Below are 16,874 nucleotides of genomic sequence, written 5' to 3' on the forward strand. Positions count from 1 at the left end.
TTGGACCAGGAACACGTCCAAAACCCTCCAGGACGGCAATTTGACACTGTTTAGATAATCACTCCATTTTGGGCTTCAGATAAAATTATGTTCAAAAGTTTTTCCATCTCTTGTGTTTCATTCATCTCCGGCTTTTAGCTGTGATGTTCTAATTAACTAACTAATGAACTTCCTGATTCCGATCCGATGCTGGTCACGTTTACCCCGTGCTGTTGAGGAACGTCATCCCCGTGGTGCAGCTGCGGGACATGGAGGACGGATGGAACCAGAAGGCGGGGCTGCACTTCCCATCACTCCGCCTCTCATAGCCGTAATCACTGCAATGACACCGACAGACGGTGATCCGATCAGAAGCAACGGAAACATTCCAATAAAAATTATTTTACCAATTATTTTAATCATATTAAGACGTTTTCAAAATACACGAGAGATTTCACCACAGAAGAACTCATGACGTAATCTAAGAACAGATAAAAATTACTCACAAGTGGGAAACATTTAACAGTGTTTGTGCATCCTTAAAAAGTCTTAAATTCATTCAAAGGTAAGTTGGACACAGATATTGAATTTGTTGTGTTGGGACGATTTAATCTCGTATAATCTAAGTTGTTTTGTTCTAGAGCGATTTTCCTGCACAGCAAACATTAGAATCACACAGAGACATTTTCATCGTGTTCAGTTGAGTTTGAGTCACAGATCCATTAAGGCTATGGGCCGATTGAATACCCTCGCTACGTCATCACCAGCTGGCATGGAGGTGGAAGGGTGATGATTGGGGTCTTAAAGCCACAGAACCTGGTCACATGGCAACCACTGAGTGAACCATGAACTCCCATCATGGTTCACTCAGTGAACCAGAAGGATGATGACTCCAAACGCAGCAGCAAATCTACAACAGAAGATTAGGTGTAACGGTCTAGTCAAAGTCCAAACCTCAACGTGTTCAGGAATGGAAACCTGTGAACTGCGATGAGCTACATGTCATCAAGAAAATGTGTCAATATAAGAGCCTGCTGGCGTCAAAGCTGCAGGTATAATAAACATGTTTCTGATGCTGTGACATCAGTGATGGTGAGGAACCCCTCTGTGTTTCAGACTGCAGATACCAGCCCATTAGGTGTTTGTGCTACAAATTAAAAGGCAGAGCAGCTCTGTGTCCCCAAACTGATGGGGACAAATTGCCCCAATTAGAGCGACATGCACACAGATGCAGAAGTGTTGTGATTGTTAATGAAAGCTATTAGGCGCCGTGATTTATGGTCCTGATGAAGCTTATTGCAGGAGCTGCCTCCTCCAGAGGCCTGCAGATTTGGGACCAAAGCATGAAAAAAATGAATGCAATTAAACAGTGAGAGAAAGCAGTTTTCATCTGGATGCAGATAAACCGACATCTTCCTGACATTAAGGGTCGCTGCTGCAAAAATGGCTGTGAAGGATCGTTTTATCTCTGAACACTTTGTCCTTCAAGACGTGAACGATGGCAAACATTAAAGTAGAATCAATAAAATGTCTGAGAGTGAAAAACACGTTGGCTCCTCCACTTTTTCTCTCTCTCACACACAAAAGCAGAAATATTCACACATTAGTGCAAACAGCGTGAGGATGTGCCAAGGCTGATATGCATTTCTAATCTGCAGGATGGCAACTGTTTATCCCCTGATCCTGTTTTTTACAGGGAGCCAAACTGAGACAAAAATCTCTTGGTCAACAACTGCAGAAGGTGTTTCACACGTTTCCAAAAATCTCATTTATTCACAGAAACATCCAGTGTTTGATTAGTGATGGAGGTGGATCATTATTGTAAAATCTACAGGCCTTCAGAGTAAACAGTCACCATGTGTACAAAATGAAACAACATCTAAGTTCATGCTCAGGTTTTAACCATGTTGAGGAAGAAATGCAGGAAAGGGTTTTTCAGTCTCTCAGCCTAAATATTTATGTGTGAAAATGAAGTGAAAAAGTAAAAGTTAGCAGCACTGAAGTGATCTAGATTTACAGATTTACAGCTTAGATCTGTTATCATTTTTCTGTGGAAGCATTTTTTCCTATATGGGTTTTACATTAAATATTATTTCATAAGCATTTAGAGCAGGACTGCCAGAAGGCCTGTGATGGAAATGATTATGGGCATTTGATTGAGTAAATATTTATTGGTTTGTTGCTTCTAGAGAAAATATGTTTTTAGCATTACAGCATCTCACTGATGAGTTAAAATGTAGGGAATTTTGCCTCCATTTATTCTGACATTAATCTTTATTTTTTAGTTTTTTTAATCGTTTAAGTGTGTGTGTGTGTGTGTGTGTGTGTGTGTGTGTGTGTGTGTGTGTGTGTGTGTGTGTGTGTGTGTGTGCGTGCGTGCGTGCGTGTGTGTACATGTCCTGTGTTGGCTTGTGAAGGACTGGTGACCTGTCCAAGGTGGACAACGTCCTGATTAAAGAAATGAATTAATAAACTGTGACTCTCTTCAACCCAGATATCTGATTGGTTAGTGAAGTGAACTTTAGACCAATTATGAAAACCTGAGCAGGATTAGCCCCGCCCCCCGGCTTTGATTGGTCAGGATGAGAAAAAGTATGTATTTATGATGTGTTGCTATGATATGAAATTAATAACTAAATAGTAAACCAAGATTGTGTTCCTTTTAAAAATAAAGTATTTTATTTTTAAACTTACTCATTAAACACTAAAAGTGTCTAAAATATGTTCAAATGTTTTTTGAACATAAGTACTTATTTTTTTATGTGGGACTTTTCTGTTTGTGTTCTGGCTGAGATCACCAACATTAAATTTGACAAAAATTTAGCAAATGAAATCCAAAAATAAAACAATAAACCACGCATTGAGAATAAGGAAAGATTATTAGATGTAAAGGGGATGAACTGAGGTCAGCACTGACCACTCGAAGTCCGCCTCCGTGCAGTCGCAGGGAGCCGAGGTCATCGCCACGGAGTACGTCTTTCCCATGACGCACCTGGAGGTCGGCTTCAGCTTCCGGTAGATTCTCTTCACGCCCATCAGACACGGCTCACCCTGCCGAGCAGGTCAGAAAACGGACCACAGGAAAATCACACAAACATTCATTTAAAAACCAGGAGGAAATGATTTAAATGATGCAAACAGAAATACATCAGCATCGTCTGTAACTGCAACCCTACTGGGGCTCCATTTTAGATTTATTCACTAATATTGATGTAATCTGATGATGAACCTCAATCTGCCAAACATTTTTTGATTTATTCTGAGTGACTGAATCAGCTGAGGATTAAAAAACGACCCGAGCCTCCGGTTTCACTCGACATCCCGCCTCCATGCAGCAGGTGTCAGTAGTGAGATGTCAAAGAAACAGGATTGTATCACAAATAGACTCCCAGGTTCTGACGATGAAAAGCTGAAACTTCTCTAGTTCCACCTCTTCCTCTGTTTGTTTCTCTGCAGATGCTCTCAGCCAGTCTGGCTCCATAATTGGCCCGGACTCTTGTCATCTTCCATGCTTCCTGGTTTGATCACCACTCCGCTCTGAACATATGGGTGTCTGAGCCGTTTACATGAGCGGGCCGTGAATAAAGGCTTGCTCTGAGTGTGTGGCTCGGTTTCAGGTCCAGCAGGTTGATGAAACAGAGCAGGACGGGTGGAGGGTCAGGGTCCACACTCACTCTGAGCATGGAGGGGAAGCATCTTTAAAAAGCTAATGCAGAACCAACCTTGGTCCTCGGAAAGGCTCCTGGATGTCCAGCAGGATTTAGATGCATTAATAAGCTTAAAGTTACACAAACATTTACTCTTATTTCCTGACAGTGAATGTTTTGACCACTAGTTGCTTTAGTTCAACCCGTATCCTTTTGTTTTGCTCAGGTTGTGCTGTTTCATTAGCAAAACCATAAATAAAACTAAACTGAATCGTGGAACCAGAATCGGTACAAACGTTTCATCCAACAGGAAATTCCCCCGTTGGAGTCCAAAGCCTCCCGTCTGCTGCGTGTTCCTCTAGGAAAATCTGTGCAAGAAATGCTCATTTCTAGTTTTGACTCTGTTTTTGAGTGAACTACAGAAAAATATGGACATTTTTTTCTGTACTTTTCTGTATTTTTTCTGTTGCTACAGTAACTTAAGCAGGGAAGTTGGTTTGGATCTTTGCCTCCAACTTCCCGTTCGTCCAGAACTGCCTGGAGGAATTAAGGTTTTTTTCTTGAACTTTTATTTCCATCATCCATCTGTTCAACAAAAGCATGCCCATAGCATGATGGTGCCACCACCATGCTACGCACTGAAGGGTCCAGGTCTTAGAAAGGCAGTGGTTCCGGGCCAAGAGAGGTGGTTCCCCAGGATTTATTTTATTTATTTCTTTTTAATGAATGCATGGTGTCAGTAAGGAGGGATCAGTCAGCTGTCTGCCCATTTCATCCTCCAATAGGGAATTTATTTTCCAGTTTTAATCTATATAATGAATGATTGTAAAGTCAATTAAAGAGCAGAGTAAATAGTTACTCGCTCTGATCACACTGGGATCATTAAAAACAGAAAGTGCGTCCAGAACCGTTTTGTCCTCAGATCTTTATTTGGGTCCGGCAGCCATGATACCTGGTTGTGTAGGTGCCACGTCTGGTAGTCCGCCTCGGTGCATCTCCTGTTGAAGATGGACCTGAAATCTATTTTCACCAGCTGCCACTCAGAGCGATGACTGAAGTGCCCAAAGATCCTGGAAACAAGTCATGTGAAGAAAAAACCAAGTGAGGGATGGAGATTGATGGAACGAGCCGTTAAAGAGGAGGCAGCAGAACTCTGCACCACCAAACGGGTTCAAACCAGACGAGACCCGAGTTAGTGGTTTAAATCTGCAGAGGGAGGAAAACTTCATGTATTACTCCATGGTCCAAACTAAAACATGCATTTTCTCTTATTTAACATCCTGTTAAATTTGTGACAGATTTTGAGTAAACTCCATCTTATTTGGAAACAATGTTAGAGGCTGTGGATGAAAACTATGTTTAAAAACACAAACCAGCCAGAATGTGGATGTTTGGACCCATCATGCAGTGGGATTCCAGCCATGGAGCGTTTCTGTCTCCTTCCATTTTCAATCTGAAAATAATCCCTCGCCATAATCCCAGGAAGCATTCTGACACTGATAAATCTGGTTTAAAATCAAAATTAATAGCCAATACAAAATTATTAGCAAAATTGTGGCTTCCAAAGTTTGATAACTCTTAAATGTTTTGAGCTTTTATTCCACCTATCATGTCTTCTCATTTACAAAGAGCCAGCTAACGGGTTTATTTATTTAAATGACTTAAATTACAGTTTAGACTATTTTGTAATTGTTTTTTTGTGGATCTTTTGTTAAAAACAGATCAGAAAGTTCACCAGGTAGAGAACGTAGCTCAGTAAAAGCTCCTATGGTTTTACACTGAAGGATATTTTCCATCTTCATTTGGGATGAGTTGGGAAGAGCAGAGAGACTTCATGAAGTCTGAAGAGGCTGAGAGAATAAAGTTTCAGAAAACTTAGCATAAGTTTGTAAGATTTGTAGCCTAATATTTGTACGAGACAAAAGAATAAAACTCTAGGAGAAAAAGGGAGTGATAAAGAGTTGTTCTTTTTCCAGACAGGCTCGGTTAAAAGAGCCTTTCGATTTCCTTTGGTTTCTGCTTCAAATACAAATGAGATCCTCATGCAGAAAGAAAACCCTGCAGACAGACGACTTGCTGCAGCCCAGACACGCATCCCTGCCTTCACATTTATCTGTTGTCACCTTACTCAAATTGGAAAACACAAACCAAACAAAAATAAGACAAAATGACGACTAATCTGTCTTTATTATGAACGTTAATAAGAATAAATTCTCTTGTTTTTCTCTGACCAGATTCCAAATACAATTCAAGGTTATTAAACCGGCTAGAATATTCCATCTCCAGCTGAATCAAAAAAAAGTGTGTGTGTGTGTGTGTGTGTGTGTGTGTGTGTGTGTGTGTGTGTGTGTGTGTGAGAGACCGACCATAAGGCAACATATTAATCACAATCTGTCAATTAGCGCCGAAGCCATCCGACCATGACAGGCACTTACTGCAGAAATTAGTACAAATTGATAAGAAAGCGGTGCATGATGGTCTTATGAAAACTGATGGCCAACAGGCTTAACGTTGGAGGACTTGATCTCAGTCTCTGCTTTGTCTCAGCAGAACCTCAAACTCCTTCCACATAGAGACAGACGTGGTGCGTTGCTCCTGTCATCCTGCCTTCCTGCTCTCCTTCCTCCTGCTGCGCCCATCACTCTCCCGCCGCGCCGCGCCGCGCCCGCCGTCACTCTGTCATTAATGGCAGGTGTCATGAAACATTGATGTGCCCATGGAGACCCTTTGGTAACGGGCCCCACGGGCCCCACTCTGCGCTGCAATAACGGGCCGGTGCTGCGTCATATGAATGCTCCCGGCTCGTGGCTATTCTAATAATAAATGTGGAGGGAATCTTCATAACTCTGCTCTCTGAGGGCAAAATGGTTCGTGCTCGCCGCTCTGCCTGATTTCTAATGCTGTTAAAAGTTTTCAAAACTAAACTTTCTTTGCTGTTTTCCTGTTTTTTTGATCATCTTGTTCATTTTCCTTCATGCTCTTCAGATGGACAGTCACGCTGTCGCCGGCTGCCAAAGCATTGATCTCCTGTGATCACAATCTGGAGACAGCCAGTTTTGATGTTGGCCAGACCTTGAGAGAGAGTCTTTTTTTATTCATGAAGAAGAAAACAGGCAGAGACGAATGCTGAACGGCTCAGAAGGCGAGGCAAAGCGCAGGTTACAGCAACACATCTGCAGATGGAGCCGGCAGAGTTAATGTCTTACCTACAGCAGTCAGAGGATCTGGGTTTCAGAACCAACCAACCTGGATGTTTCCTGTCAGGTTTCTCAGCTCAAATCATGTTTGAGTTTCTACTCAGCAGAAACTCTGCAGGTTTCTGACCAGATGCGTCCACCAGGACTGATTCTCCTGTTTCAGCTCTCTAATCTCTAATCAGTTGTTAATTATGCATTTAATTGTCTGATGTTTGTCCTTCAACCCTACAAAAAACAGAATCTGATAATAGTAATGCTACAAACCAAAGGAAAGTCTAATGAGAAGGGAAACAAAGGGTGTGCTGGTGGTGCAGGGGTTCAGCACAGCCCACATATGGAGGCCTTAGTCCTCGACGAGCCGCCGCAGGTTCGATTCCCGGCCTGGCGACCTTTGCTGCATGTCTTCCCTTCTCTGATTACTAACTTTCCTGTCAATAAACTATCAAATAACGGCCACTAGAGCCAATAAAACCTTTAAAAAAAGAGAAACAAAATGACTTTTTATTCAATAACTTCATGACCCTGTCATGTCAGCGTGGACTGAAATCTGATGATTGGCTCAATCAGCTCCATTTCTCCATTTGAATGACCATTTCTATCGGGTGACAAACCAGATGAGTGCATTGGAGGAAATTAGGTTTTATTTTTGTTCCAGCTCTGAGCTCTAAAAGTGCAACATGGACGGCGGCGGCATGTTGGAGCAGCTCTGTGACTTTACTTCTGATTTATTCTTTTCTAGACTTTCGTTCATATAGTTTTTGGTTTCATGTTTAGACATTTATTCCCTCTGGTTTGAATGCAGCTAGGATTTTTGCTCTCACATTTTTACTTTCACGCAGTTGTCATGATGTGTAACCGTGGTAACAAGGTATTGTTTTTACAACCAGGAGCAGCTGATTAGCATCTCTCTCCTTGGATACAGCAGAGACAGAAGGACGAAGTTCAAGCTTCAGGTCCCAGACTCTAACTTCTCTCTGCTATTTCAGACAGAGGTTTACAGAGGAGTGGCAAAAGCAAATGAGCTGGATTAGTTCTGGCCAACAACTGATGGTATCATCTTGGGCAAGTTACTGTGGAAAAGTCCTGGACTTGTTCATATATGTTAACAAAGAAATTAGGATGATATGAGTTAAAACATTTAATTTCACATCAGGATGACGGAAGTATTTGATGTTTTTGCCTTGATAAATCCTCCCTGGTTCACCAGAAACAGATTGCATCAACCGCTGCTCAGAGAAGTTCAAACACAGGAGCAATTTGTCTGATTTCTCTCTTTCCCTGATGTCTTTTGGAGATGGACATGAGCTACTCACGTCATGATGAGCGTCTCCTCGCCCGGCTCGCCCAGCACCCCGTCCACAAACAGAGGCGTGTTGGAGAAGCTGTACTTGTTCCACTGCCGTCCTTCGTCGAAGCTCAACCTGAGAACACAAACAGCTGCGGCACACGGGATCCATGCTAATCCCCCCCGCTGTGTGCACAAGCTAATGACCCTTAGAGGTGTCTCACAACTTTATTTCATATTCTGTGCAGGACTGAGGGAGTCTGCTCAGTGAGAGCTACACTCGTTATGACTTCAAACACGGAGAGGGGAAACGGAATGACAGCTGTAAGAGGAGTCATTTTCCACGGCTGCTGGCTCCTCTAACAGGAATCAGTTCATCCCCAGTTCAAGACAAACTCATTTGCTTTTCTGTTTGACTAACTTAAGACTTCCAGATCCCTCTGAGGGAATTAGTCATGCTGTGACAAACGGCAGCTTCGTGGTAATGACTCACCATAGGTGTCGGATGGGAAGTGGAGTGTGTCTTATTGCCACCAAGGCTCCACCTTGGTCGAGATAAAGCACGGCGTACTCCTCATCAAAGATCTGCAGGAGAAAGAAGAAAACTCAGCGAGGCGAGACTTTCTGCGTCTGCACACCGAGCAGCCGTCACTGGGAGGAAGCTGCATGCTGCTGACCTTACAAAGTTACACGACCTCAGAGACTGAAATGTGATCCTGTGATGTTAATATCTAATGGAAGTTATGCACATGATGGCAACCCCTCGTTTTATGTCTTGGCCCTCACATTTCTAAATGATGTTTTATCAAAGTAGCAGTAAGACAACAGACAGGAGGATTTTCACATTAAACTGCAGGAAAGAAATAAAAATTAGATTAAAAAAAAAGAGTGTAAAAAAATGCACAGATTCTTATTTCTTTTGTTTTTCAGACTTTTGAGTAATTGATGGGACAAACATTCAGGCTCCGTTCAGATGATCCACCTGTAGATTTTTATAAGAACAAGAACAATCCATCACTATAGTTCTATATTAACTTGTTTTAGTGAGAGAAATTCAGAATCTTGAAGTTAGTATTTATTCAGTATGTGTAAAGTAGGACCCTCCATGCTCTTGCAGTAGAAATCCAACAAACATAAAGTGGGTAATAAACATGCTTTGCTCAGGGAGCCGTTTAAAAGAATCGGACCGTCACGTCATTATTTCCTTCAGTAGCAAAAGAAAAGTCTCGCTATGCATTTGTATTCAGCCCCCTTTTCTTTGATACCCCTAAATAAAATCCCCTGTAGCCTGGTGCCTCCAGCCGCCGCCGTAACGAGTCAGCAGAGACCAACCAGCATCATGAAGACCCAGGATGTTCTGGTGAAGTTTGAAACTGGTCAGGTTGTAAAACAACAAGCCAAGCTCTGAACATCACACCCAGCTCCTTTAACTAGGACATTGTTTATGACTTTGCTTCTTTTAATTAGCGTAGCTTCATCTGTCTGAGCAGACAGCGCTCCAGACAACCTCCAGCTGTTCCTCACATCTGTCAGTTATCTGTAAAGGCTGCGAGCGCCGCCGCTCCAACCGTGGATGATGTTTGTCTTCTGAGCTTTATGACGTTTTATGCTTTAATTATTTCCTCCAGGTATCAGATGATCCCAATTTATTCTGACCCAAAAGCTCCCACGGTCTTGGTCTGCCTTCATGTCCCAGAGGCTTCTGTACAGTTCGATCCTGACTGCAGGGCCGGCCCAAGGCATCAGCAAACTAAGCGGCTGCTTAGGGCCCCATGAAGGCTTGGGCCGGCCCGGCCTGACCGTCTCCATTAAGATCCATCTTCAAGACAAACTTAGTAGTGATTTGTTTTCTGTCTACAGAGGAACCTGTACGAGCTTTGACTGAGTCTTCTGGCTACGTTTGGACTGATGTGGCTAAAAGACCAGCCTGCAGTGGTTCAGACTGGCTTTACATGTAATAACTGCTTACATTTTAATTTCTGAGTTCATTTGTTTCAGAGCTACATGGCAGCTTGTTCCATTCAGAAGGTAAAAACTTCCTGCCTTCCTGAATGAAAGATGTTTTAAGACATTAATTGCTTGTAGCAGTCAAGATTAAAACTGATGCAATCTGGAAGAATTGTGTGTCACAGATGTATAAACTTAGTCATGGATGCTGAACAGACAAATGATGGTGAATTAATATGTTTTAAAATATTTGCTAGTGAGGCGCTTCAGGGACAAAAATAAATAAGCTGTGAAATAAAAGACCAAATCTATAAACGTGAGAAGAGCCCAGCACCTGCACAGACATAAGATTCTGTTCATTTATCTGTTTAAATGGCTTTTTGCAGGTTTTTCTGGCTTCACTGCTTAACACCTTATTTATATCACAAATATCTAACTTTAAGACTTTCTATAGTAGCAACAAACCTCAGACTGAGGCACCCACTGAACTGAACAGATTCAGGGTTTTAGCTGATAACCAGCTGATCGGTGGACTGAAGCCTCTGAAGAGCAGAAACGTCCAACATCCGTTACATTTAGGGTTAAATGATGGATAACTAAATGTCAACTACTGTTTTTACCTCCTCAGAAACTCAGGATTTTTCTTTCTGTGGTTTTAATCATTGACATTTTTCATAAATTTGAGGGCCAGATATTCATTATGTATTTTCTATTCTACCTGAATGATCAGTGTGCTGCTGGACTGAATCAAACCCAGGCTACTGAGCCTTGGATGCTAATTTGAAACGCTGAAGGACAGATCATTTTGCTGCAAACAAAATATAAGAAATTTAAAATTATAATTATCAAAAATACATTCGAGGATAAAACCCAGTTACCAGTTTTCTGTGGCTATCCTTGAAAAGATTTAACAAAATCTCATCTTTAATCTTATGTGTAGCTCAACTTGTTAGCTCTGTTTTGTGGATCCAAGAGGAGCAACAATCTGGTTTGAAGTTTTATTTTATGAAGGTTTATCTGCTTCGCCGTTCCAGGCGTTCATGTGGTTTTCTGGAGTCGTCCTGCCAACAGTCGGCTGTTTTAGTCCTCCGGTCAGAGAAACTAAAGTCTAGCTCAGTTCTGGTCCAAGAGGCCAACACTGTTCACACTTTGGATGTGGACGTCCTCACAACACGCAGTGGAACATTTTCTACCCAATAATAAAGTCTTCAACGTCTGCTAACCGAACATGAGCAGAAAGAAAGGATGGCAAAACAGAAGTGAACCAAATGTCAGTCAGCTGCTGCCGTGGGAAACGACTGAAAGGTTTGTAGATTCTAAAACACTCTCACTTCCTTCACAAAGAAGAATCAAAGACTGCATTCCCAACAGAAGTGATGTCATTTTGTTTTACACTTCCCACATTTCACAGCTGAACTGGAATTACTTCACAGGATACATTTCAGCGGCGTGACATCAGGCAGCACAAAGAGGCCTCACCTGTCTCCACGTGTTTCCTGCATCGGAGGTGATGAACGCGCTCACATTGCTGGTGGTCAGTTCTGAACCGATGGAGCCTGCAGAGGAAATTCACACAAGACAAACCGCATTTGATGACGGGAGCAGCATGATGTGTACGCAGGAAGAAAAGCCTGCTTCAGATCAAATCTAACTCTGATGCAGTGAGGACTGCAGCCAGCGGTGGTCCGCTCTGCAGCTGCTGACTGCGCCTGTAATTACGCCGCCCCTACAGATCTACGCCGCACTGTGACATTTGTGCAGGCTCCCAAATTAACCAATAAATCCTGATTACTGTATTCATCTTTCAGCACTTCGGACCACATTAAGACAAGCTTTCCTAATCCAGTGCAAAAGGCTGTAATTGCTTTAATTCAGCCTGTAATTGGTGCCAGGTGGCAGGTTTTCGAAGCCTGATTGTTCCACAGGAATGAACTCTCCATGAGCGACAATCTCCTTCTCACAACGGGCTCAAAGATCCAGTTTCTGTCTTCAGATTGAGAAGAAAGGTGATCTATGAAAAGTGACCACCAAAGGTTGAATTTCCCATTAGGTGCATTCTTTTATTTCTCATTTTGCAGCACAATGAGGGTGATAACAATCCCAGCAGCAGTTGAGTTTCAGTTTACAGCGAACAGATCGCCGTTTTATGGCTCCGACTTCCTCTCCTTCATGCGGTCCGGACCATCTGTAGACTTTATCAAAGGAAATGCGATCATGATGGCTGAAATCGTTCTAAAATTAGATCCCCGGATGGAGAGGAAGAAGTTATTTCTCCGTTATTTTCCTCCTTCATGACCGCAGCTGGAATAATGACGGATCAAACCAAAAGGGTCGATTGTTGCACTGAGAGCTGTTTAATTCTCTGCTTCACGCTCAGAGTGCCAGCCTGGCCTTCTGCAGACACCTGAGGTGTTTGCTGATGAGTTATTGACAGTGTCGGTCCGTATGGGAGTAAATATCACTGCGGTGTGAATCCACCTGGAAGGCAGCTGATGTCATTTTCCTCCATCTTTCTTTGTTCTTGATGGTTTATAGCTTGGCATCACTGACGGCTGTTTGGTGGAAACCAGAGGAGGGCAGGCAGAGGCTGGAACAGCAGGCAGAGGGACACCAAGGATTCAGAACCTGAAGGAATTTTATCCAGATTTTATGAGATGGAACAAAACATCTCATCTCTGCTTTCATCATCTGAATAAAGATCTTTGGGAAGCAGAAACAAACAACCCATTTAATCACTGTGAAGCATGGCGGTGGCAGCATCATGCTACGGGGAGGCTTTTCATTTGCAGGGATTATCCTGGAAGGTGCAGAAGATCATTTCATGATTTATGTTTTTCATTCTGGAAGAATAAAATGTTTTTACTCATCAAAAAGAAATATTTTGAACAAATTACTGAACAAACTATTTTTGAAGAGCACAGGTTCCTTCAGCTGGATGGTTTCAGTCTGCAGGGTAGAAAGTTTACACACTTCCACTTGAAGCTGATTCTGTGTTTTAAAATGGCCCAGTCAAAGTCCTGAACCAAATTACATTGACAATTTGAGCCAAGACTATAAAACTGATGTTCAAATCTTAACTGAAATATCTTGTAGAGTAAAATAAAAAATAAAATCTTTCATTAACGTTAGTAGATGAAAGATGATTTTCTTTCCACTTCACATTAAAACCTAATGAAGCTCATCAAACTGTGTGGTTGTAAAGAAACGTGAACAAGATCAAAGAGCGAATACTTCATGTCTGTAACAGTAAATCCGTCTGCAGAGAGTTTGTATCTACATGTTTCTAACTTTAAGCAGGAGATTCTACAGTTCGCCAACATGCAGCACAAAAAGATAATAAAGTTTTTAATGTGATGCTGCAAAATGGATTCATAAGAATCTCAGACTGTAAAACCAGTTAAACAATAAAACCCCCGTAATTAAGTGAACACTGTTAGCAGGTGGTTACATAATTAGCGGATTCGTCTGAAGGAAGGCAGACAGTCGACAGACCGTCAGCGGCGGCAGCGGCGGCTTCCTCACACCCACCTGAGGCGACGATGATCCCCGGCGCCGACTCCCTGCTGGCGATGTTTCCAGATGTGTAGGGGTTGGCAGACACGTGAAGATGGAGATGTAATGAGCAGTACGGCTGCAGAGGGAGAAATCAAAATCTCAATTAGCGAAACCTTCGGGCCGAGCCGCCGGGATCACTAAGAGACGCAGACGCACGCCTCGCCAGTTGCATCGACTCGGATCCGCAAGCCTCCCAAGTCATAAGCTCCATCACAAACACGGCATCCCCATTGGCCGGCCTCACCATTAATTTTGATTGGGTTAACCTTTACCGACACAATTCTCATTACGAGGCGGCGAAATGCCAGTGGAGGAGGCCATGTTGTGACGGGCTGTTTGGAGGTTTATTAAAACTCTGACATTTGCTGACAAATGACTGGATAATATGAGAAGAAGGCAAAAAATGCCACAGAGTATCTAATTGGTTTGGGTTTTCTTTTTTCTTTTTTTTTTGAAAAAAGTGATTATTTCCGGTCTGAGGTTGGGATGAGTTGGGAACGTTCCAGATGAACCGGATTGTTTACTTGGATTGTTGAACTTTAGCGTCTGACTGAAATCTCAGGCGAACGATGAGCTGCCCCAACTTTCAGGAAGACGGACAGATGAAGGAGAGGAGCGCGCTTCTCCATCTGACACCTCTTCTTCTTCCAGTAGCTTAAATGGGAGGTCAGCTTAGTGGACTGAATCAGAACGGCTGACCTTTCAGCTCAGCCGCCTCGGAGCACTCAGCTCTGACGGCCGCGGCTCTCTGAGCGCGGCCTCTCGCTGCTGCTGGGATCAGGCGGCTCCTGTCTCTCAGATGGACGCGCACACATGGATAAAAAAAGAAGCAGCAGCAGCTGAAGCAGCAGCAGCTGAAGCAGCAGCTGAAGCAGCAGCAGCAGCAGCAGCAGCAACGCTCACCAGCACACAGTGGATGCTGTTGCCTCTCAGGTCTCTGCTGGGGGCCTGCAGTAACCTCCAGTCTCTGCCGCGGTTATAAGTGATGTACGTCTTTACTTGGTTATCAGTCTTTTTGTTGGCCAGGAACATGCCCTTTATTCCTGCCACCTGGGGAAGGCAACACAGAAACAGCTTTGAGAGAAACTCAGGCAGATCTCTGAATATTATTCACTTCAGTCGAAACCGGATGTTTACATACATCTCAGAAAACCACACAACCTTTTTATTCCACAAATCAGAATTTAACGTTTCTCAAGAAACGTTATTTCAAGGAATTTTGAAAAGGTAATTTAAATTCAATCACATATATGATCCCAGCTATCAAACAGTGGAATATTCAAATTAGTCTAAAAGGTTCCCATATGGAAAACCAGCAGGTTGCATCGAGCCGTTGACTTTTATTTCATTTTATTCCTCCTGAAGGAACACGTAGCAACAATCACTCACATTACAGAAAACCCTCACACTGAGCAAGCATGTAGCGAGAACCAGAACCAGAACCAGAACCAGAACCAGGCTCGGTACCAGCGGCCATCTGCCACGACTGACTGGAGGTTTGAGAAGACGAAGCAGATGAACAAAAAGGAAAGAGAAGAACTTGTATGTGGTTCTTTATGATGTTAATGAAACGTCTCCATGACGGCAGCATATCCTCAAACCGAAACTAAATATTTAGCTTGTCAGCAACATATTTAGCTCACAAACTAAATATTTACATACAAATGAAATATTTAATTTAACTAAACATTTAACTTGTCTATAAATCTTCAGTTTGGAACTATGATATTTATAGATGTATGTACAACATTATGAAAATATAACTGAAAATGTAAACAGTTGTTTTCTCAATGACAGGCCAAATAAACCAAAACATTTCTGTAATTTTTTACAGTGTAACTTTACAAGCAGCACCTATAAGTCTGACTACCAGCTTTCAGCTGCAGCCAAACGTCACACGGAGCTGATGAAAACACGGCTCAGTGCAAAGCGAGTCGGACGCCGGGCTGATTGCAGCACACACAGCCCTGCTCTGTATTCCTACCAGAACCAAACACAGCGACAAACGCTGAGTGGAAAATGATGGAGCGTCTGGAGACTTGTGAGTAATCAATGTGTGTCTTAAATGAATGTGACTCCCTGCTGGAGGCCGGCGGGGTGCCGCCGCCGGCCTCCAGCGAGTCGCTGCGCCTCCATCAACCCGTGAAACTCCACTTTGGTAATTGGCAGATACTTCATTCTCCCTCGGAGTGAAGATTTAGCATAAGTTTCGTCCCGGGTGGCGACCCCAATCAGGACGGTGGATTTGATTCCATCTCTGCGGCTGCAGGAAGACATGCGCTGCATCATCGCAGGCTTAATTATCAGATCCGCAGATGGAAGTTTTAAATAATGGCAGGTGGTCAAATGATTCAAAAAAATATAAAGATTAGGTAGGTTTCATTAAAAATTAGCTGCTTTTTTCATCAAAGGAAGAGATAATCTTAGCTTCAGGAAAGCTACTATTCCAGGAAGAATTCCCTTTCCTGTCGATGTGGACACTTCAGAGGAAAGTTGCTGGTTTATTTCATCCCCTCTGCCTTCAAGCTCTGATAAATTGATCAAAGTTCTAATAAAACTTCAGACCAGTTGCTTTTAACGTTCACCTCTAACTGAAATCAAACGTGTTCCTGGAATGAAAAGCCGAGTCCAGCGGAGAACGGTCCTGTTAAAGCTTGTTTACCTCATAGAGGTCCACCATGACGTTGCCCTCCAGGCCCATGCTGCTGACCACGTTCTCCAGAGCCAGAGTGTAGAAGACGCCCGAAGTGTCCGACACGTACAGGTTGTAGGTTTCATTCTGGTTCCACTCCTGAACAGCAGCCACCACGCGGTTTTCATCTGTACTGATCACATGCAGCTCCTAGGAGACGGACCAGACAATCAGGCTGATGGGCTGGATGGAAAGGTTTGATTTGGTATGGAGGGAGGAGGGGACAGACACATGGACGGACAGATGGAGGGACACATGGAGGGACACATGGAGGGACAGATGGAGGGACAGATGGACGGACGGATGGAGGGACAGATGGACGGACACATGGAGGGACACATAGACGGACAGATGGACGGACAGATGGACGGACACATGGACGGACACATGGAGGGACAGATGGACGGACAGATGGAGGGACACATGGACGGACACATGGACGGACAGATGGACGGACAGATGGACGGACACATGGAGGGACAGATGGACGGACAGATGGAGGGACACATGGACGGACAGATGGACGGACAGATGGAGGGACAGATGGACGGACACATGGAGGGACAGATGGA

The 16,874-nt window shown here is 43.3% G+C and overlaps 1 protein-coding gene across 6 annotated transcripts in view; it reads right to left on the minus strand.

Moving 5' to 3' along the window:
• sorcs1 (sortilin-related VPS10 domain containing receptor 1) overlaps window positions 1–16,874 on the minus strand; it is a 159,375-nt gene that overhangs the window by 16,604 nt on the left and 125,897 nt on the right. For all 6 annotated transcript variants that reach the window (XR_001776723.1, XM_008422152.2, XM_008422146.2 and 3 more), the window contains 9 exons: window positions 16,273–16,452; window positions 14,514–14,660; window positions 13,584–13,686; window positions 11,535–11,611; window positions 8,602–8,693; window positions 8,137–8,244; window positions 4,579–4,696; window positions 2,897–3,030; window positions 204–317 (listed from right to left, as the gene is read on the minus strand). Coding sequence is in view for 5 of the 6 variants with exons in the window: in XM_008422152.2 (XP_008420374.1) it covers window positions 204–317; window positions 2,897–3,030; window positions 4,579–4,696; window positions 8,137–8,244; window positions 8,602–8,693; window positions 11,535–11,611; window positions 13,584–13,686; window positions 14,514–14,660; window positions 16,273–16,452 (1,073 nt within the window). In the remaining variant the exon portion in view is untranslated. The remainder of the gene's footprint in view (window positions 1–203; window positions 318–2,896; window positions 3,031–4,578; window positions 4,697–8,136; window positions 8,245–8,601; window positions 8,694–11,534; window positions 11,612–13,583; window positions 13,687–14,513; window positions 14,661–16,272; window positions 16,453–16,874) is intronic.

Source organism: Poecilia reticulata, linkage group LG1, assembly GCF_000633615.1.
Source record: "Poecilia reticulata strain Guanapo linkage group LG1, Guppy_female_1.0+MT, whole genome shotgun sequence".
NCBI lineage: Eukaryota > Metazoa > Chordata > Actinopteri > Cyprinodontiformes > Poeciliidae > Poecilia > Poecilia reticulata.